General features: G+C 40.9%; 1 protein-coding gene across 1 annotated transcript in view; it reads right to left on the minus strand.

The window, feature by feature from the left end:
- The window catches only part of LOC149470828 (bile salt export pump-like), a 132,182-nt gene extending 108,843 nt beyond the window's left edge, over positions 1-23,339 (minus strand). Inside the window, exons 1-7 of the mRNA XM_089660342.1 lie at positions 23,251-23,339; positions 10,838-10,932; positions 9,140-9,158; positions 5,673-5,708; positions 3,806-3,857; positions 2,040-2,278; positions 1,827-1,914 (exon numbers count right to left, since the gene is read on the minus strand). Of these exons, the coding sequence (XP_089516468.1) occupies positions 1,827-1,914; positions 2,040-2,278; positions 3,806-3,857; positions 5,673-5,708; positions 9,140-9,158; positions 10,838-10,907 (504 nt within the window). The 5' untranslated portion in view covers positions 10,908-10,932; positions 23,251-23,339. The remainder of the gene's footprint in view (positions 1-1,826; positions 1,915-2,039; positions 2,279-3,805; positions 3,858-5,672; positions 5,709-9,139; positions 9,159-10,837; positions 10,933-23,250) is intronic.
- Positions 23,340-23,748: the final 409 nt, after the last annotated feature.

Raw genomic sequence — 23,748 nt, forward strand, 5'->3', positions numbered from 1 at the left:
GGGGGATCTGTACTTCTCCACTTTTGCAGGGTGCATTGAGTAGGCGAATCAATCTCTGCGCCTCGGAGTAAAAGGTAAGAAAGTCTCTGAGCAAGCCTCCAAAGACCAGGATGTTTGTAAATTAGCCATCAAAAATCTTCCCAAAAAGGACGTACAAGGGAGCACAATCAAAAAAATGTGTAGAAGGGTGTCACTTTCCTGTTGGCAATGCCATCAAAGAGGTGAAACCGAAGGAAAAATCTAATGGAGAAGAAAGGGCATCCTGTACCCGTGGATCAAAAATGTATATCCCTCTTCTTGTTATCTGCTTGAGAGGGAGGATCGGTGAACAAGGAAGAGGATGTGGTCTCTGTTTACTTGTCAGGGTCCTATTCAGGTCCTGCCTCCACTTCTGCAGAAATAGGGGGACATAGTCTTTAGGAGGTTTATTTATCAGAGAATAGGAAATTGAAAATGCATGTTGTAATGGTGAAGTATTCAGACAATGTTGCTCAAATGGTGTTACTGGCCACTGGGAGACTCTATGCAATTGAAGTAGACATTTTTTTTTACCAGTACTCACTATGTGTAAATGGTTTTCAAACAGATCCTTGGGCTGTTAAACCACTAAACGTACTTAGTTAGGTCTATTTTTATGTGTGTTTTATGTATTTATTTATTGCTATAGTCCAATACTGTTATTTATTTATTGCTATAGTCCAATACTGTTATTTATTTATTTAACTGAGATTGTATCAAGTGTACACCCTGGAGTGTACTGTACATACCACAAGTTCTGAACTTGTGTTTAAATTATAGTACGGTGTTGAATTATACCCCAGCCCTTTCCTGCTTGTTGGCAGTGCCGGGACAAGGTCATCTAGAGCCCAGGGCGAACATGCCAACTTTCCCTCCCCCCTCACAGTGAGCATTATGTGTCAGAAAAAAATCACCTCTTCCCCTCAAAAACATCAAACATGAATCTGCATACTTACCCTCTAAGCATAAATTCCCCCTCCTCCTAGTACAAATCTGCCGCCCTGCTGAAATTTCTAACCCAGCACAAATCTCTGCCTCCATCCCCCCAGCTCAAATCCTCCCTCCCCCCATATGCCCCCATCAAAATTCCCCCCCCCCAAAAAAAACTATTCCCCTTCCTAGCACAAATTTCCCTCCCCCAATCCCTCATCCTAGCACAAATCCCCCCCAAAGAAAAAAAAATTCCCTCCTAGCACAAATAAACCCCAATCATCCCTACTAGCACAACCCCCCCCCCTCCAAATAAAATCTCCCTTCTTAGCACAAATCCCCTCCCCCCTACGCTATATTACCTTTTCTAGCACAATTCCCCAAATACCCCTTCCTAGGACAAATCTTCCCCCCATCAGAAACACAAATCCCCCAAATTACCACTTCCCAAATTTCCCCTCCTAGAACAATTCTTACCCCATCCGTCCGCAACTTCCTTCTTTCTACACAAACCCCCTCCCCCCAATCTCCTTGTGGTGCCCCCCCACCTCACATGATACCCCAGGGCAGCCTCCCCTCCTGCCAACTACTGGTCCTTATTGTTGAGGATGGTTGATATGCACTGACAAGCATTTTTACATGGGCTGCAGAGTGCATTGCAACCTTCATTAGGCATACATTGATGCAGGCTTACATGATTTTAATTTAAATTCTATATTTAAAAAATGCATACCTACAAATGGACAAGTTTTATTGCAGTCTTCAACTGCTTATCTGGAGTCAGGCTTTAACTTTATCTCTACCCAAACTAGTTTTCATTAAGGCCACCTTGAGCTGCCTGCAGCAAGCAATTTGCTGATATTAAAATCTGAACTTACTTGTACGTATCCTAAAATTAGGACAGAACATCCAATCCCTGCATAGTAGCTTGCAAATCTTGTCATTTCCATTTCAATATCCAGCAAGCTGCCAGGAAACACAGTGAGATGATTCAGTTTTCCATATAATATTGTAAAAGTATGCTAAATTTTTAGCAGTTGTTTTTTATCATTTATAATTTTTTATAATTTATAATTGTAATGATTTCTCACCCACAGCTTACTGTCTGATTTTCATCTTCAAAAAATGATCCATTAATCCAAGTGATGATATTGTTTATACAAGTCTTGTTAGGGTCTCGCATTTCTTGCAACTCAATATCATACAATATAAATGTGTCGATCATCACACCAAAGACCAGTAACATGCATGGCTGAGCTGCCCCATGGATTACTGCAGCGATGCTGGCGAATATCATCATGCAGGTCTCAGAGGAAGAGGCAAATCTGAACTGTAGACATAGCACAAGTATAAAAGGACACTGGAATGTCTAAGCACCCATATCTGCTCTTGCATAAAAACATAAATCAGAGTGACATACACAAGTACACTTTTTTGCTGCTACTGTTTTGTTGTCCAAAATAAAACAATTAAAGAAGAGTTCCAGATATGGATATATTTACATAGTTAGACTGTTCCAACTTGTACCAATGTAACATTGAATATATTATATTATTTTATAATCTGCACACTGCTTGCTCCAGGTTTCTGAAATAGAAATTATTGGACAGGCATACATTAAAGGTCCCTTGAACCCTCCTTTATGGAAAGGGAGCCTTGACTGATTGGAAGCATGGCATTACCGTGGACGTTATACTAACACAGTGAGAATAAGTGGCTCTGTTAGATTTGGCTACAAAGACATAAGGTGAAGGGGTGGAGCCTAAACTCTAGAAAAGGTTATGCTCAGATACATCCCATTGCAGTTAAGTAGATGGGATTTTTCTCATTTATCGCTATATATTCAGTCTCACCTTTTGTTCTGATTTCAGGTTCCTTTTATCATGGATCATTGGTGTCTTCTTCGTTTATTGGGCATATTACTGTGCCGAAACTCGACACTATGGGAAGAACCTTCATTGGCTCGGTTTTCATGGCTTCTGCCAGTTGCAGGTATTACCTGAGTAGTTACACCTCCGAAAATTTATCTCAGGGTCCCATCATGCTTATCATTCATGTGGGGAGGTAATGATCTAGGGCATTCCCAGGTGTTGGGATTTAATCTCCTCCAGTAAGCGTGATATCACTCAATGTTTTGTCAGCTATAGCTTGGTCCAAAATCGTCCCTGCTTTGGTCTGGGCCCATTAAATACCTGGTCATGTTCGGAGCGCTTTTGATGCAAAGTGAATGCCCAGGTTTTGAAATTCCTTTGCAGGATTAGGGGCATTTTTGTCTGCCAAAAAGATTTAACAACATTGTCCTTGATATCTTTAATCTCAGCCTACAATCTGGTGTCTTGCTGTTTTTTTACCTTGCCAGCAATTGATGTTGCTGTAATGGGATATGCCCCTAAGGTAATTTTTGGGGTCAGTCTAATGCCAGTCTGGCATTGATGGTAAGTACAGGCCTCTTAGACTATGTGAGTTTATGTTTTATGGGTTCTCTCACAGTATAACTGTGACTGGCATTGGTTATTTGGTACATTTGGAAAGTTTAATAAAGTTGTGGCCTTGTCCTATTTTCCAACTCAACCAGCCTCTTTTTTGTTTTGGGGGGGGGGAGGTATTGGTTTATCAGTTCTTCATAAATGAGCCTATGCTTTGAATAAGGACACATCAGTAATGGCAGACTGAATATTTATGTTAACACAAGGAATATTATATATATATATATATATATATATATATATATTGTATGTGTATGTATGTAAACATATTTTTGAACAAGTCACTAATATCATGTATGATGCAGAAATAATTCACAGGTAATACACTATACATATGTAGTATGTAACAACAAATTAACTAGTGAACTTACCAGCTGAAAGAAACCAACACGTATACTGTCAGCAGCTGCATTTTTGTCAGGCCTAAGAGAAGATATTATGTGTTCAAGAATGGCCATAACATGAAGGTCAAGAGGCTGATTTACTAAAGAAGTTGCACATTTTCACAAAATAAATTGGGTGAATATTCAATTAAATTATCCAGTCTTATTCAGATAAAATAAATAAACAGGGATTTTTTCACTTGATTGGATGCTTGTAGATTTTCACAATTTATTGTGCAAATATTCATAAATGCTTTAGTAAATCAACCTCACAATGATTTTAATTAAAGTGATATTAAAGGCAATTTAAAAAAAATAACAAACGTCATACTTACCTGCTCTGTGCAGTGGTTTTGCACAGAGCAGCCCAGATCCTCCTCTTCTGGGGTCCCCCGCTGGCACTCCTGGCCCATCCCTTTTGCCCCCAGAGCAAGCAGCTTGCAATGGGGCACCCAAGCAGGGTCGATACCAAGCCAGTGCTCTGCATGTCCATTCACGCATAGTGCCACGACTCTGCTCTGCCCCCTCTCTCTCCTCATTGGCTCACTGGCTCAAAGAGGAGGGAGAGTTCCGGGAGAGCTGAGGTTCTTGAGCACATCGCTGGATCCTTATGAGGCTCAGGTAAGTATTAGGGGGGCTGGAGGGGCTGCTGCACACAGGTTTTTTACCTTCATAGAATGAAAAAAGCCGAATCACAGTTCACAAAAACCCAATTGCAATGTTGGATCATGTGACATAGTGCTCCCTACAACTCAAAGTCTCAGTCCACCAAACGATACAATTAGGATACGTGGATGCAGGAGAGGGACATCACCTGACAGTGTCTTATATTTCTAAGAGGACACTTAGGAGTCTATGTATAAAAAAACGTATCAAGCATTCACACACCTGACACGAATAATCCTGGTAATGTGTCTAATATGTTTAATTCCCGTGATCGTCACCTCCATTTAATGACCACATTATTACACCATATCATGGTATTTTCCTGATTGAGGTATTTCAGGGAAAATGCCACATTTTTTTCCTACTAGATGGGGATGACAATCATAGGAAATAAACATATTAGGCAAATTAGGGTGAAAATTCTTGATGGCTGGGGAAATGCCTGAGATACCGGCACAGCAGCTTTTTATGAGTAGACTCCTAATGTTGAGATCTTTAAGTTCTCAGGTCTGCATACATATTGTGACCCTCATGATGGGTATCACTCTTGGAATTTAGGTAGAATGCAACAGGAGGAGCTCGTCGGCAGAAACACCCAAAACTCTCAGATTGACAGGAACAGAGCCTGGGATTATGCAAGAGAACTCAAAGGACACACGCCATGTCATAATATCATATAGTACAAGGACCCACTGGGAGTATCAGTGGTCACCTTGGTCTCATAATGTACACGCATAGGATTTGTAGATAGTTTTGGGACTGAAAACAGCAAGTTCTCTGCACACAGGCTGCTGCCACATACAACACACATTTCCAGTTATGTTGTGGACTATCAAACACATCTGTAAGGTTTTTGTTGTACCCTCTGTTCATCTTTACTGATTTCTATCCTTTCTATGCACAGCAGTATAAAATTATAACTCGCAGTAACATTATCACTCCAAATGTTTCATTTTTACTTTCAAGAACCAAATCTAGACAGTAAAACAGAATACAATTACTTGTGTGAAACAAAGATTGTGATTGCCCTGGGCAGCAGTTTTCTTTGTTTTTTCATAAATAATTCTGAAAACTGTGTTTCATATCGGCATAGAAAAATAATTCTACCTGGACATGACATAACTAATTGAAGAGTACAATCTACAGTATATCATCAGTATGGCATTTTCTACACATTGCTAAAACTTACTTGTTTTTCTTTGGAGAACCGTTTTCATACTTGTCTCTGTTTCATTGAAAAGGAAATAAAAAGACATTTCATGAGTTCTTTTATGGAGAGACCAGCCTGCACTGAAAAGAAAAAACAACAAACTTAGGTATATGGGTCCATGTTGGGAAATGGGTCCAGCATCCAGGACTACAAGACAGGGTTGCTAACATTTAACAAGATTTCTAACCTCCTAAACCCTTTCGTGTCCAAACTGTGACTCAGGGACTGCATGTGGTCCTGCAGCCCTCTGGTACTTATTGTGTGGCTTTTGAGGTCCTTGCAGACAGACTGTAGTCTGAGTTTCCTTTACATGGGTGCTCACTCGGACCAAAGAATAAAAACATTCTTTATACTGGGTTCTAGTTGGCTTTCTCTGCTATCCGTTACACAGGTTATTATTAAGTGGGCTTTAGCAAACACAAATATGGAAGCATTGATTTGTACAGGTACTATAATCAGGGCTGCTGTTGAAACCACAGGGCCCCATACAGCCAACCTGACAGCTCCCCCCCCCCCCCCAAAAAAAATACACAGTTTACTATGCTTCAGTTTTGAATGATTACAGTGAGTGATCGGTACCGATCACTCATTGTGCTCATTCAGGAAAGGAAGGTGCTGGTAAATGTGACCTATTGTGTGCTTGCAGCTGCCGGTGGGAAGGAGAGGAGGGAATCTGGCAGCACTGAAGGACTGGGAGCACACAGGGGGTCCTGGGCAGCAGGAGGAAACATACAGTGCACAGGGAGGGTGATGGGTGCATCAGGGGGAGGCAATTGCTGGAACTGATCCCCTGTATGGCTCTCTCTGTAGCAGCTGAAAGACAGCAGGAGGGAGAGGAGAAAAAACAGCTTTTAGCTGCAGTAGAGAGACCCATACAGGGGATTTGTTCCAGTAATTGCCCCCCTGCCATGCCCATCAACTTCCCTGCCCACATCTGATTCATCTAGCTGCCTGGGTCCTCCTGCCGGCCTCGGCCTCGTACAGGAGGATTGGTGGTACCCCCTTGTTCACGACCCTGACTATAATATTAGCAGTGTCTAGGATTCTTATGTAATCCGTCTCCAAACTGATTGTCTCCTGAGGAATGTGCCCAGTCTCCAACTCCTTTAACATGCTTACAGTCTCTGACAACTCCTGCAGCCTGTTTGCACTCTCTTGCCATCAACTGTACCATCCTCAAAACAGTCTATGCATAAACAATTCACTGAACAAATATAACACACATCCACTCATCTACAATGAAACTTACCTTATTCTATGTTGTAGAGCTCTTACGTATGATTGAAGCATCTTCTAGAGGCCAAAATTGCTTTTTTTCTAGATTTAAGTACTCAAAAACAAATACTGTACTAGATGCACCCCTTAAACTTCGATTATTTCCTGTTACATACCTGATGTTTCTGACAGCTTTCTGCTATTATTTTAACTGAATACAATATGTGCCCTTTGTGATATCAGGAGCCGCACTCAAGCCCCCTCTATCCAGAAAGTTGGCCACCACTGCTCTAAACCTTGTGCTAAAGGCAATAATATTTAATGGTCCCCAGTGACATGCTTGTGAATGCAATGCACATGCTTCAACAGCACTATTTCGTCAGAACAATGATCTTGCATTGTCTACTAAATCTAAGGTCCTCAGTCCGTGGCCTGCTGAGCCATGTGGCAGGGGGTGGGTGATGGGTGAGCGAGCCAGCACAACCTGCACTGCCACCCTCCAACCACAAGAGGGTACCTGCTCCCCTTCTCCCAGCACCAGGGGAGGGAAGAGAGCCAGGCCAGGGAGAGCATCATTATACAGCACTGGTAAGACCTGTACACCACTACAGTCTATAGCAGAGAAAGACCACTATTTCCTGGAGGCTTCATACTGAATTGACTTCAGGTGACAGGCTGCATCCCTCCCCATTCCTGAGGTGACAGGTTGCACCCCCAACCTGCCCCCCAAGGTCCATGGAGTGGTTGTCTTCCACAAGGTCAGTCCCTGGTGCCGGGGAGGTTGGGGACTGCTGTACTAAATTACTCTGCATACTGTAGACCAGTGTTTCTCAACCTTTTTTTCAGTCAAGGCACCCTTTAAAGTTATGAACAATCTTGAGGCACCCTTTAAAATTATGGACAGTCTCAAGGCACCCCATTTTAAAATGTAAAAAAACGATTCTAATAGTTTTACCTAATGCAACATCATCCACACATGTAGGACACCCAATGTTAGAGGGGATTTATTCTTCTAAAGGAAATACACTTTGCACATTGGTACTGACTAGTATTCCAATGTTTCTCTTCTCCCTCACTCTCTATCTATCACTCAGCTAATTTGACCCCATTACTGAGAGAGAAGGGCAGAGGAGGGTCAAACAAGGATGATGTGCAGTCGACTGACATCCTCCATATCAACTGATGGCATCACTGTTTGTTAGGATGCTAGCGGCATGGTGCACATGGTAACAGTGCACAATGAAAACTATGACTTTGTGTAACTAAACGGCAGGCTTGATCCACTTGCTGGCTTGTATACAATTTTGGACAACTTTTAGGCATTTTGCCAAAGCACCCCTGAGGAATTTTCAGGGCACCCTGGTTGAAAAAGGCTGCTGTGTACAACTGTGACAGGGATATGGACATTCAAATATTTACATATTCTTATAAGCAGGAGATTGACTTTAAAAAAAACCCTCACCTACCTCTGTAACAATTCAGTTCTCCAAGTTCACAACAGAAACACTGAAGTTGTACATGTCAGCTCCTTCAGTAGCTCAGCTCTCCCTGCTCCCAAGTCCAGAGATTCTAGAAATTAGAAGGTTGGAAGGCTGCTGGGTCACTGCTGAAAGTGGGAGCAGGGTGGTCTGAGCTATTGAAAGGGCTGACTTTGGGAACTTCAGTGCTTCTCTTATGAATATTGACAGCATATTTACAGTGCTTGTAGCTACAAGGATCTCAGAAGGCTTGTTTTAAAGTTTATGCTTGTTAAAGATATGTAAATACTTGAATATGCACAACCTAGCCATACGTTCTTGTTAAGAACATTCCTGGGATTAAGTAAAGATAACACTGTTCCTTTTGTGAAATAAGGGGAATATCTCCTGCACCTGTATAGAACATAGATACAGCCAGGTTCCCACATACCAGCAATGGTTAGGACCTGGGGTGACAGTACTCCCACAGGTGGCATACAGCCACTCTACACAATACTTCTTGGTCATGATAATCCATAATAGGTATATAAACAGATCAACAAATCAAAATATAATTAAATATCTAAAATAGGAGACTAAAAAGAGCTATGCCTATACACACAAAATGACTTGAAAATAAATACTGGGAAACATTTCCGAGAGACTCTAAATGTTGTGTGCCTATAGACTCCAATGTTGCAAATCTGGTCCTGGATACCAGTGTAAGTTTGCGAATACAATTGACTTTAGTGGAAGGGAAATGTGAATACTTACTCTTTACTCTTTAGATTATCTGTGGAGAAACAATAAAATAAAAACTGCTTAACATAATTCAGGACACAGATTAAGGATATTTTACACTTAGGCACAAACCTAATTTTATTGCATAATCCAGCTTGGACCAATGTGCAACTATGCACATCCTATACTTGTGGGACCTCTGTGGAAGTAGCTGTTGCTACTACAGTGATCCTTGCTGTTTTCAGGGTCCCAATGCCGAGGGGGCTGTCCTGCACAGTAACCACAGGGGGGTCTCTCACTCACCACTGATGCTAGTCACGGCATGCCCTATATTCTTCTCAATGAATGCTAAGCATTCTCTGTATGGAGGAGGTGGAGAGATGGAGCTGTGATTTCACGAATGCTACCTTGTCCAATCACAGATTGCATTCAATTAATTGGGAAAATGCAAGGCATTCTTTTTTCTTCTTTTATTTTGTTAAGACTTTATTGAAATTTCACAACTGATGATGTGAGGCATCGTGGAACATGGTGGTTTGAACTGGTCTCATAGGGAAAAAGGCTTTTTGCCTTTTCTTGCATTGAGATTGCAAAGTCCTACAACACCTGGCGTGAACATTCTTCAAAGGAGAGCTGTAATACTGCAAACTCCCATGAGGACAAGAACAGAGCCAGCAATTAAGGCAGGGAGATCTTGCTCATGTTCACTTTATCAAAACTGCTCTAAGGTTAGACTGATTTTTACATATGACACCAGAACTGCAATCCTGACACTAAGGCAAAAATAGCAATTGCCCCAGGGCCCACATGAAAGGGAGCACCACAGTAGACTTGAAGAGAACTTAGACTTGATTTTTCATGGGTAATGGCTAAACCCCACTAGCTGTCACTGCATTGTCCAAGGCTGCTTTATTCTCATTGGACAGCAGATTAACCACTTAGCAGGCTTGTCTGAGGTGTACTATTTTAACAACTGAGGTCAGAGTTATTCTAGAGGCAGTCAACACTTCATAGGCCGATGCCCCAAGTGACCACATGCTATTAGTTATTGACCCCTACATCTGTTTTCCATTGTTATACAGTAGCTTCCATAAGAGAATGGATTGCATTTTAGATTATCTGAAGTTGATTTAGGAACGTTGTTTGGTGACCTGACCTGTAGATTGAGCACAGGTTGAAGGCAATACCTGGGTCACCTTTTAAGTAATATAACAGAATTGATGAACACTGACAATGCTCTGGTGAGTTTTCTATGGCTACGTTCACAGGATGGGGGGGGGGGGTCTGCCAGGGGCAGCCTCTGGCGAGAATCAACGGATTCTTGCCAGGAATCTCTCTGTACAAATCAATGGCCAACACTGCCACTGTTCACGTGTAACTACTCATCTGAGCAGTAGAGCCTCCGGCTGACTCTGGCCACAGACAGTGTGCCTACAGTGTATAGCCTAACAGTTTATATAAGGTGCTTTAAGTCCATTCCAAACTTCATCTACCGCTTGAAACTGGCCATGCATGCTACAATCTGATTATACAAGTCCCGTACAATTATCTGGTAATATTACATATGTACTTTCTAAACAAACTATATTTTTGGCAGGAAATCTTGCAAACACTCTCTATTGTGTACAGTTAGACTGAAGTTTTGATTTATTTTGAAAAAATCTGGCATTCTGTGTTCATTGCTTGCTTTTGTATGTTTGATGGCATACATTAAGAAATTATCTACTATACCTGATTCATCTGACTCAAACGAGCTATTCTGTGTCCCAAGTTTTTTAATGCTCTTCAGGGTGACTGACATGGTGTTCTTCTTCTATAGCTAGACCCTATGAGGTAAGCAAGCAATTAACTAAATTCATACAAATATGCAATAAATTAAAACATACAGTATACTTACTCAGAGTGCATGATTTATTTATTTATGTGATAATGATGTAGCGCTGTATATATACTAAATAGATGCAAACAATACTATAGAGCTTTAGTACAAAGTATGACAATGCTTTTAAAGGGATATTGGTGTTTTTAAATCAACCGGATCTAATCAAGTGACATTTGCAGGTGATTAATAGTGCAATAAAATTTCAACATTAAATTGATATCCAAGTGATCATTCCAAAATAAGTGACACACAGTGATTCCCTATACAGGGATATAGGTCACCATATATGGGTGATCCATACAAGCTTTAACAGCAGTAATGTTTGCAAATGTCCACAATATGCCGGAGTTTTCTTAGATATCAACAACACACACAATAACTTTTCCGAGTGTGTTCCTGTGTTGGTGCAAGTGGTAAGTGATAATCCTAACTAGCAGGCATGCCCGCTCACCTTCCCCCTGCGACCCACAGGGGCCAAAACGCCTTTTGGATCACCCAGGATCCTGCACGCACTCTCCAGGTAAGAAATATTCCACAAGCCCCAGTGATCTCTCCTCCACCTTCAGCTATTCCTCCATGTACAGGTAGCAATGTATATGCCCATATATATATACACATGATGTTTGGGATCATACAATAAGAAAACAAAAATCCTCCATAGTGCAACACTGTATATTTAATTAATTCAAGTAAAAAACGCCAAGTTCCAACTCACATTTCAGCAGAAAACAACTCGCTTTGTGTATCACCTTACATAAGTGTACTGAGTGCACTCTGGTGTACCAAGATGGCGCTGACCGAAAGTGCGTTACCACGTAGCAGCTACGCGTTACGCCACGCCCCCCCGTGGCTTAGTCAGGATTTCTTACCATATACAATCTCTAATATGTAAGTGAATCTACCCACCAAATGCGATGTGAAAACTATGTGCAATTCCCAAAAATCCAGAAAAATGATTTACAATAATCTCTCCAGTCAACAATTCGTGAAAAAAATAATATTAAATAAATACCAAAGTCACTTCTAAAAAATGTCACTTCAAAAATAATAATAAGTGTCACTTCAAAAATTAATAAGTGATCCTTTGATGCTGAGCCCCTCCACTGGCTCCCAATAGAACACAGAATACCTCAAAAAAAGAAAAACTCAGATGGTGCATTACCATAATAACAAAAATTCATAAATCATACCCTTCCCAATATACCACTTCAAAATAAGTGCAAAAATTATTATAGTGCAAAAATAGTGGTAAAATAAGTGAACACTGTGCCAAATAGGTGATGGTGCTTCACTCTGTGAATACCGCAATGCAGGTGATCACACCAGTGTACACCTTCACAGTACAAGGCATATATACCCTTACCAGAAAATCAGAATAAACACACCTTATAATATAATAGGAGTCAGCAGCACCATGCTTCCACTCCTCTCCTCCACTTCTGAAGCATATTCCTTTGGATATCATTCACCATACCATCCTGAATGTCCTCATGGTTTATGATGCTATCATATCAATATGGACCAAAATCTCTGAGTAATATTTCCAACATCTTGTTGAATCTCTGCCACGTAGAATTAAGGCAGTTCTGAAGGCAAAAGGGGGTCCAACCTGGTACTATCAAGGTGTACCTAATAAAGTGGCAGGTGAGTGTAACTCCTCGTACATAAGCTGCACTTTTTTATTTGCAGCTCTCTCTCCTGTACAGCTGTTCAAAGTACACAGATCAAAGGCTATTTTCTCAGCTCCAGAAAGTAGGGGGCAGGAATCTGATGATAGACACTGCACAGCATAGATCTAGGAGCTGAGTGTAATTTGAGACCTGAGTGGAGTGAAAGGGCATACTCCCCTCTCCTCTACACAGTCTCATAGGGAAACATGCACAGCAAAGACTGTCAACCACCTGCTGTGTGGTTGGGGGGAGTCAACTCCCAGTATTGTCTAATGTTGGCATAGAATGTCAGAAGTGACAGCTAGCAGAGGAATAACAGAGCATGGAGAAATTATACCAGGTGCTTTGAATAGAGGCAACTACATGCTATAGAAGAATATGCTTTGTTAATTTTTGTTTCAGAACTTTACAACCACTGTAAGCTCTCTTCACTGACAACCCCACTCCATGAAAGTGGTAAATTACATCTTTAGTCATCAACTATCTTAAAATACAAATGGCGAGCACTATACAAATAAGGAGCAGCTACCAACAGAGATAGTGACAACAGATCTCAATGAACAAACATATATATAAGGTGCAGCACATAAAACATATGAATTAAAATAATAATGTGTCAAACAAAGTAAGATTAAATATACATACTGTATATCTCAGTGCAACCAATATAATAATAAGCAAAAAGTCCTTCCAGTATGAATCTGTATATCAGTGATGTGATACTAAACAGGTCCTGAGAGATGTTAAAGATATTGTCACTACCCTCTACTTTTTTGGTAACAGCAAATGTTGCCTTTTTATATAGTAATATAGGACATAAGGATGGGATGGAAGCTGTGGAATATTATTTAGCTGAAGCATAATTATTTTTGATTCAATAAAAAGTTTTATTTACAAATTAGGGGGGTAGCTATGGTGGGCTAAATTTGCTCCCAGTCTGGCTAATCTTTTTATGGCCAGATGGGACGAAGATTTAATCTACTCCAGGGATTGGCCTGAATTAATATTTTATCCTCAATACATTGATGATGTTTTTATGGCAAGGGGATGAAGAATCTTTGAATAATTTTGTTGGTACCCTTAATAATAATAATTTGAATATCAATTTAACTCATTCATATAGTCAAAGAGAAATTAACTTTCTTGATCTAACGTTAATTAATGATGGCACTAGGATTGTTACTAAATCATGCTTTAAACCCACAGATAGGAATGGTTTCATTCCAACTGATAGTTGATATCATCCTCTCTGATTGAGAAACATACCTAGGGGACAATTTATAAGAATTAGATGTAATTGTCAGAATATGAGTGATTTTTATTCACAAGCTGACAACTTAAGGAGTAGATTTCTCAATAATATTGAACATGTGCCGAAATGGAAAGGGATACCTTACTTCAGGGGTCTCCAAACTTTTCAAACAAAGGGCCAATTTACTGTCCTTCAGACTTTTGGGGGGCCAGATTGTGGCCAGTGGGGGTAGAAAATGTCCTGGGCCCAGCATTAGTGAAAATAAACACGGCCTAGGGGTTGGTGGTCAGAAACAGGAGGAGTAGTGCTCCATCATTGGTATTAGTGTGAAGAATAATACCCCATTGTTGGTGTCAGGGCAGGAATTATGCCCCACTGTTGATGTCAGAGGAATGCTGCCCCAAGGGCCAGATAAAGGCTAGCAAAGGGCCACATTCGGTCCTTGGACCACAGTTTGGACACCACTGCCTTACTTAGTACCCAGAAGGTTGGTACACACTCTAAAATGATATGTCCCTTTATTACTAACTTTTCTGTCCAACATGCACAGATTAAGAACATTATCACTAAGCATTGGAGTATTCTCAAAAATGATTTTGTCTTGAGAGATATTTTACCGTAGAAACCTGAAGTAATTCTTCCTGCTCCTACTTTAAGAGATAAAATTGCACCTAACATAGTTGACCCCTCTAAGGAGATTTCTCTCTTTTATGATCTCAAAGGTTTTTTCCCCTGCAACCCTTGTATGATCTGTCAATTAGGGGGTAGCAGGTGCAGGAAAGTTGTTTTGTTTACATCTAGTACTACCAGGAAAAGTTATACCATTGACTCCTTTATTTCCCGTAATAGCCGATATGTTATGTACTTGCTGGAATGTTCTTGCAATAAACAATATATTTTGGGAGAACAACAAGACGCATGAGAGATAGGATGAGGGAACATTTGTACAACATAAAAAATGGATTTAAGGAGCATTCTTTATCAAAACATTTTAGAGATTGTCATTGCAGAAACCCAAAAGGTATTAGTTTTATGGGTATTGATATTATACATCCTCATTGGCAGGGATGTAATAAACGTAGAAGAGTGTCCAAACCTGAAACCAAATGGATTTATGAGATGTGTACATTGGTGCCTTGGGGCTTGAATGTAGATATTCATATCCATATTCATATCCATATTAAGTGCTTTATAGATAATAGCTGAAGTGACATAGGTTCTTTTCCTCCTTTTTTGTATGAATTTACTCTGCTGTAAATGTAACAATTATAATATTCTACACTGATCTAAATAGCCTGCTTTTTAATTTGTATTGCGGGTTTGTATGTCTTTACATTTTTAGGGCAGCAACATTCCAATATATTTTTCTTCTTCCTTTTGTATGCATTTTTTATATATCATTTTCTGATGGATCTCATATTGTAGTATCACTTTACATTGTGCGTTAGATGATTATTGCTATGTATGAAGGATATAATAATTACCTGATGGTACTGGTTTTTATCACCATATGAATGGTATGGATAATTAACACACCATAGTGACATATCTAACAGACTTCGGATGTGTTTACATTTATCAGATATGAATCGCCGAAAAAATGTCTCCCAGCCATTGTTAACTGTATTATATAAAAGAACATAAGGACGCTCAGTGTGATATAATGTGGTATTTCTTTAATACATTTTTGCTCAGTAAATGTTCCTTCCAAAAAATGGCTTCTGACATGGACTACAACAAAATGGTGCCCGGTAATTGCAGGCGCACAGTGCCCTATAGCAATATAATGTGGTAATTCCTTAGTACATTTTTGTTTACTACAGATTCATACTGGAAGGACTTTTTGCTTAATATTATATTAGATGCACTGAGATATATGTATATTTAATTTATACTTTTTTTGACACATTATTTTACTTCATATGTTTTATGCGCTGTACCTTACATATAGATTAGTCATCAACTGCTGCTCCATGGTAGCCAGTCACGTGTAGTGCCTAGGCATTTAGTTGTATGCAGATCTCTACTGAGGACATTTCAGAATTTAAAATTGGCTAATCAACCCCTTAATCAGAGAACATACAACCAGATACCCAGGCATTTGTTCATGTGAACAGAAACATGATCCTGGTCATGGTCCTTTAGCAGCAAAGGAAGGGATTTCCAAACTATGGTTAGCTTCATCATAAAATATAATCTGATTTGTGCAGTCATCCTTATCCTCCCTCTACTACTTTGTGAGTCACTGACCTGGACCATGTACTGTATATATTAAGAGTCAGGAATTCTAATATGCATATTCAATGTGCAACAAGTCTATGGATTGCATCTCTGGAATATGTTCTTTCAAAAACAAGTAATCAACAACAGCTTTCATTTTCCTGCCTTGACAAAATCTCCTAAATACCCTCGAAATTCCCTGAACTCTCAATCAGACTATTTAGTGCAAAGTGATAAACAAACATAGTAGTTGACCTTGAGTTACAAGAACCCAAGAAGATTATAAAAAAAATAGTTGTTACTATTATTAATTTATTACAAATAAGATCTGTTTACCTATACCTGATTCTTGTTTTGAGTACAGAATATTTCTTGATCATATGCTGCATTTCATAATGCTTGTTCTTTTGTATTTTACAGTGTTTTTATGTTCAGCTCATTACAATCTAATTGGTATTTGCAAGCAAATGTTCTACAGAGTATCTGAAGCGATGCTAATTCAAGGAAACTGCTGAGTGATACATTTTCATTAACATCTGCAATCAAATTCTGACACACAGAACTTATCATAGCAACACAATCAGAGCTATAATAAATTAACCATTTGTAGGTGCCCGAAAGATTTCAGTATCTTTATATAAATGCATACCAAACAGCTGCAAAAGAGCATCTATGAATTTTGAAAATCTGCTGAAAACATAAGGTTAGCTCCATGCTAGAAATGTATTTGGGGGGGGCGTGGCCTGAAGATGGAGGAGGAAGGACGTGTCTAGCTTCAGCTCCTGAATCTCGACCCACCTAGAGCCATACAAATGTAGTGATTCGCCCTATAATGAGTCATCCAAAATGCTGTAAGACCAGGTCAACCCTACATGCCTCCTCCTCCTCGGGTTTTTCACTGACAGCCTCCAGACATCTGCAGCCCCGCAGCCCCCAACGCCACGTGTTGCCTTGGGGCCTTGCTCTCCCGGGCTACACAGTCAGGTGTGGGAGTTCAGCCGCCAGAGCCCTGACCCATGGAATGGGGACTGGAGCTCTCACTTCCCCTTCCTCTATCCGGGGACACCCCACACATGGCTGTGCGCAACGGGGTGGAGGGGCCGGACATTCTGGCGCTATTGCTGGAGTTACCCACTAAAGCGGATTTTGAATCTATGTTGGGGTGGCTGGAGGAGCAGCACTGACAGGAGTACCAGCATCTCCAGGCTGAGGTGAGCCAGCTGGATGATTGCATTACCAGGGGGGAGAGCTCGGTTGTGGCCCTAAAACAGCGGATCTCCCTGCTTGAACCTCGATAATCACACTCACAGGGAACATTTATTAGACTTGCAGCTCCATGTAGAGGATCTACAGAACAGAAGCCGTCGAAATAACATCAGGCTGCGGGGTATCCCGGAGGCCATGGGGCCGGAAAATTTATAGGATACGGTAACAGCAGTCTTACATAGAATCATTGATGAGTCCCGTCTGCCGCCCATAGAATTTGACAGAGTACACAGAGCATGCCCAGAAGGAGCTGGTCTTACGTAAGGCCTACTTGTTGGGAACTCTGGATTTTGATGGGGCCAGGGTCTCTATTCTACCTGATGTCTCCAGAGATACCCTTCAGTGAAGAGCCCTCTTGAAACCATTACTGGAGAGACTGTGCCAAATGGACCTCCCCTATCGCTGGGGATACCTGTTTCAGCTTACTGTCTGGAAAGGGGGGGCTTCTTTTTTGCTACAACGTCCAATGGACCTACCTGCCCTTTTTCTTTTCCTGGGCATAGAGCCTGTACTATTGCCGGACTTGCTGATGCCCCTATTAGGCAGGGATGCCCGTCTCCTACCCACTGTTGCTGGACTTAGTCTGCCGCGGCAGACACCCCTCTCCTGTGGAAGAAACAGTCTGCGTCCTTTGATGGATGCTCCAGAGGCCTAGCCCTCATTCACCGAGTAGTGGGTTGAATTTTCTGTGACCTGGGTCTGGCCTGAATGAGAGTTGGTTTATGGGAGGGTCAATTGTGGAGCGTTGCCCCCTGCTTTCAGCCTTGGCCTCTTATTGTATCCTGTTGTTCCTAAGGCGGTGGGTGGGGGATGTTCTGCTCGGTGGTAGTGGAGGAGTTGGGATTTTATTGCATTGTATGATTAATGGTTTGGTCCCCTTTTAAGATCCTTCAAAGCTTTGGCTGTCACCATAGTCATGTGGGGTGGTCTTGGAGAGGGGGGACTGATATATTTGGGAGATGCAGATGTGGCTGGGGGGTATATTTTTGTTATCCAGAGGGCCGATATGTCTTAATTCCTTCAGTCACTCTTTGGTGGGAGGAGATTTCAATCTCACATTTGATCCTCTTCTGGATGCTTCGCGGGCTTCGTCGCAGTTGTCATACTCCGCCTTGAAGCGTCTAAAGCGTTCCCTTCATGCCTTGCAATTAGTTGATGTCTGGAGGGTTTTGCATCATACCCAGCGAAATTACATGTCCTACTCCCACCCTCATTACTCTTATTTCAGGATGGATCTTATATTGTTCCCTCAATCCCTTTTGCCTATGGTCACAGCAGTTCACATAGATTTTATAACTTTCTCAGATCATGCTTCGGTCTGGGTGGATGCTAGTTTATCATCCATTGCCCCCAGACATTGGCAATGCAGGTTAAATGACTCTCTTTTACAAACTCCGGAGGTGGTAAAGAACTTATTGGCGGAATTGCGCTCTTTCTTCAAGGTGAACGTAGGCCCAGACTGTACCCCGATGACAATTTGGGAGACGCACAAAGCCTATGCCAGGGGGCTTCTTATCAAATGGGGAGCCAGGCTGAAAAAGGAAGGATCGCAACAGGTGCTGAAGTTGTTGGACAAAATTAGATTGTTAGAAGCGGTTCACAAACAGTTGTTAGCTAACATAACCTGGACAGAACGTACGATCCTGCGTGACCAGTTGAGCTCCCTGGTCATGTATAAAGCTAAGGCGATGCTTGCTAAATGTCGCCGTTCTTTTTACGAACATGGGAACAAATGTGGCAAAATTCTGACTTGGGCCTTGCGGAATCAGAGAACTAGAGCGTTTATCCTGGAGCTTAAGGTTGAGTCTGGTAGGATGGTCCATTTGGCGGGCGATATAGCGGGTGTATTCCAACGATATTATGAATCTCTTTATAATTTGTTGGCGGAATCATCATCAGGGGGGTCAGCTGGAGTAGAGGATATTTGGCGTTATTTTCTGGACTCGGGCCTACCAAATATCCCGGAGGAGGCCGTTGCTTCCTTGGATGCTCCCTTGATGGCAAAGGAGTTCGGAGTGGCCCTTTCCCACATGAACATGGGCAAGGCCCCAGGTCTGGATGGCAATTCCTTGTTTTATTACAAGGTGTTTGGTGCGATACTTTCCCTGCAGTTTCTTGCAGCCTATAATGGAGTAGGGACTGGAGATGATTTCCTTCGGAATATGCTACGGGCACACATCACGTTGATTCTGAAGGAGGGTAAGGATAAGCTTTTGAGCCAAAATTACAGACATACATTGCTCTTAAATGTTGATCTCAAATTATTTACTAAAATTTTAGCAATGCGGCTGATGGAGTATGTCCCAGCCCTGGTACATGATGACCAGGTGGGTTTTGTTCCCTCCAGGGAGACCAAGGATAACACGACGAAGGCTCTTAATCATATACATTTTGCCTGCGAGCGCAAATTTCCAATGTTATTACTTTCCACTGACACTGAGAAGGCCTTTGATTGTGTTGACTGGACCTTCCTGCAGGAAACCATGCGACATATAGGCCTAGGGCAGCGGATGCTCAGTTGGATGAGAGCTATTTACTCTTGCCCTTCGGCTCAAGTGAAGGTAAATGGTCATCTCTCCTCTCCATTTGCAGTCACCAACAGGACCCACCAGGGTTCCCCCCTTTTGCCATTGATTTTTGTTTTCACTCTGAAGCCAAGAATGCATGGTATGAAAGAATTGCGATATTCAAGGCATTTTTGTTCACTCCAATTTGGGTCCGAAGGTTGCTGCTTACGCGGAAGATTTACTATATTTTCTCTCCAATCCTTTGGTCTCCCTCCCAAATCTTATTTCAGAGCTGAAGTCTTTTGAATGCCTTGCCCAGTTCAGGATTAATTACCAAAAGTCAGAAGCATTAGGGGTCTCACTGTCATGATCCATATCAACCGTGCTAAAGGCGGACTTCTCTTTTAAGTGGGCAACTACTAAATATCTGGGTATTTATCTGACGGAGAGCCTGGAGGATAATTTTCAGTTGATTTTTCCACCGTTACTGACGGCTATTCAAAAAGACCTGACGAATTGGCAGGGTGGTTTGTTTTCCTGGTTTGGCCGCTGCAGCATAGTTAAGATGAATGTCTTACCCAGACTCCTTTACCCACTACAGGCGTTACCACTCTGTGTTCCACATGCATTTCTGCTTTCTGTAAACCTCTGTATCTCTAATTTCATCTGGGCTCATAAATCTCCAAGGTGGTCTCAGAACTTGTTAAGGCTCCCAAAGTTGCTGGGGGTATGGCGTTACCGGATGTGGGGTTATGTCACAGTGCATGCCACCTGACCAGAGTGTTGGACTGGTGTAGGCACGGGATGTTGAAGCAGTGGGTATGCCTGGAACAGTCAATGGTGGGATTACCGCTTGGTTCACTGCCTTGGTGTCAGGAGGACCTGCCGTAAGAGGTTTTGCGACACCCTACAGTGGGAGAAACATGGAAGATGTGCCAGAAACTATTTCGCACCTCGTCTTTTGTGCTGATGCCCTCCCCTCTGACCCCCGTTGTGGGGAACCCTGCCTTTAGTCCGGGTCTACGAGAGCTGAGATTTCAGGTCCTGAGATCACTGGGATTCTATCAGGTCTTTTTTATCACAGGATGGTTGGATTTCCAGGAGCCAGCTGTTTGAGTCAGCGTCATTTGTGGGACTATCTTTTTGACATAAAGTGCAGTTATATCATTTCCTTGGAGCGCTGCTAGCTGCGCAAGCATTTTGACAGGCACTTACTTCCTTTGAGATACTTTGTTTGGAGTATTCCCCGATTCGTCCTGTGATTTCTCAAACTTATCAACTTTTGGCATCTCAGTCTTCGTTACACAAGTTACCTTATATTCGCAAATGGGAACAGGTCTTGGGACTATGTTTTATGGACACACAGGTAGAGAGACTTCTCAAATTTTCTTTTAAATCGTCGATCTGCTTTAAGTTTCAGGTGTTGGGCTTCAAGCTGCTGACGCACTGGTATTACACTCCGGCTAGATTGTGGGCGATGTTTGCTCATTGTAGTGATCGATGCTGGCGGTGTGGGGAAGATTCTGGTTCCTTGCTTCACATTTTTTTATCCTGCCCTCATTTACAGGGATTTTGGGATGGCGTGCATCGTATCGCTCAAAAGTTCACTGATCATGTACTTGTCAGGGACCCAGCTTTTTATCTTTTGCATCATCACAGTTTTCCATAAAGGTCCTACACGCGCTCTATTCTACCTTGACTGCAGAGAAGATCTGCGTCCCCATGTTTTGGAAACAGACGCAGTCCCTGACTATTTTGGTATGGCTGTGGAGAGTGGCACAAATTAATGCTATGGAGGATATGGTGGCAACGTACTGGGGAGATCGGCAACGCTTATTTAAGAAATGGTATTATTGGCATGAGTTTATATACTCTGAGGAATATGTTTCTCTAGTGGTATGATTCTTTTGGGGTTCTGCTCTTGGTCCTGAGAAGCTATGGGTTTGGCCCGGGAAGGGATGGTGTTGTATGCATTCCCCCTTCTGTGCCCTATCTTTGTCTTTTCTTGTCTTTCTCCTTATCTATATTTTTTTCTTTGATTTTATTTCCCCTTGTGGATTTTCTGATTTTATACTTTTGCCTCTTTTGGGGCCTCTCTTCTGTCTAAAATGGAAAAATGTGCAGTGCAGCTGGAGGCACAAGTACTCTTCTGATCTAGAGTTAAGTGTCCTTAAAATATTTTGATCATCTTTTATGTGCTTTGTTTTGCCTTGAGTGATTACACTCGAGAGTACAATGGTCGTTTAGAATCTGGTCTACGTCCTATTTGTCTTTGATATACGATGACTTACTGCTGATATTTGATGTAATATGTTCCTGTATGATGTATATCTCTTTGGACACTGTTATGCTTGTACTGATGTCAAAAGCTGCAACTAAATAAAGAATTTATATAAAAAAAAAAAAGAAATGTATTTTAGTTGAGAGACATTTGGAAATTTTTTTTATACATTTTTAAGGGAATTGACAAATATCTGTTGTGTCAGCAAAACAATATAAATATGTCTGCCAGAAAACCATGTGATCAACAAAATTGACAGGATCACTACCTTGTGTGTACATGGTGGTTTGTCTTCGCAAAGAAAAATGCTGACTTCTGAGGGCCAATTTACATCAATGTATTGTAGGAAGGTGCGCTTTACTTTTGAATATCACCCCAAAAAACTAACATGAGGCATTACAATGCATGACAACAGACCATAGTCGATTGCATTACAAATTCTGTGTCCCCTCTGAGTTATGGTACATGTTGGTGCAATTGCAGCCCATTATTTTCCATGAGCTACTTCAGCATAACATATGTTAATGCGTGCTATAATGTGTATTTATGCTCATGCGCCCTGCACTGCACAGATGGAAATGTACCCTTAATATTCATATAGCCTTATGTTCTCAAAAAACATTTCTTATTAATTATGTCTATGAACTTCTGTCCCATATTGTTAAAAATTAAACTTAATAATTATATGTTTTGAAGACATTTAAAATTTTTGTTTTACATTTACAAGCAAAAAAAAATTTTTAAATACTACTAATATTACTACTACTACTAATAATAATAACAACAACACTAATAATAATAATACTAATAATTATTATTAATACTGCTACTACTACTAATAATAATAATAACAACAATACTAATAATAATAATACTAATAAGTATTATTAATACTGCTACTACTAATAATATAAGTAATAGAAATAATAATAATATATTCATATTGCATGTTCTGATAGTTTGAATTGTTTTAGTTAAAAAAAAATATTTTTTGCAAATTATAATTGTATGTAATATAACGTAATGACAACTATCATATATGACAAAAATAGTAAAATGCTCTTACCTGAGTTGTAACGGATTCCTGTTGTCACTGAAAGAATTCTAACTAAGATTTGCTACAAAGAAGTTTGTATGTCCATATTGAGCATCCAGGTGGAGAATGACAGCCCAGTAATTTGAAGTGAAGTTTTAAAGGGCGTATTGGATGTTTTCAGAAAGGTTAATGGCCGGACGAACACCTCTCTGACAGTTCAATGACTCTGGTTGCATGAGTGGTGAAAATCTTTGCATGGTCACTGAGATTTGGTTATAGATTTCCAGCAGGTCTCCACTCATTGGAGTAAAAGGACCAAGTTCAGTATATAGACAAAACATTCCTGAATTTATAACTGGTTTTTACTGTAGTGGGCAGAGAATTTTGCACTGACCTCAGTTACAATACCCCAGCTGCATAGATAATATTGTTTAACATAGAATTCATACTGGGTGAACCAAGACTGTTAAAGGGATATTTAATGAATTTATTTTATGGGGCTGAACCTATCAACTGTATCAATTCCAT

Source organism: Staurois parvus, unplaced genomic scaffold, assembly GCF_062004578.1.
Source record: "Staurois parvus isolate SC_StPar_1 unplaced genomic scaffold, SC_StPar_1.0 ptg000031l, whole genome shotgun sequence".
NCBI classification, from domain to species: Eukaryota; Metazoa; Chordata; class Amphibia; order Anura; family Ranidae; genus Staurois; species Staurois parvus.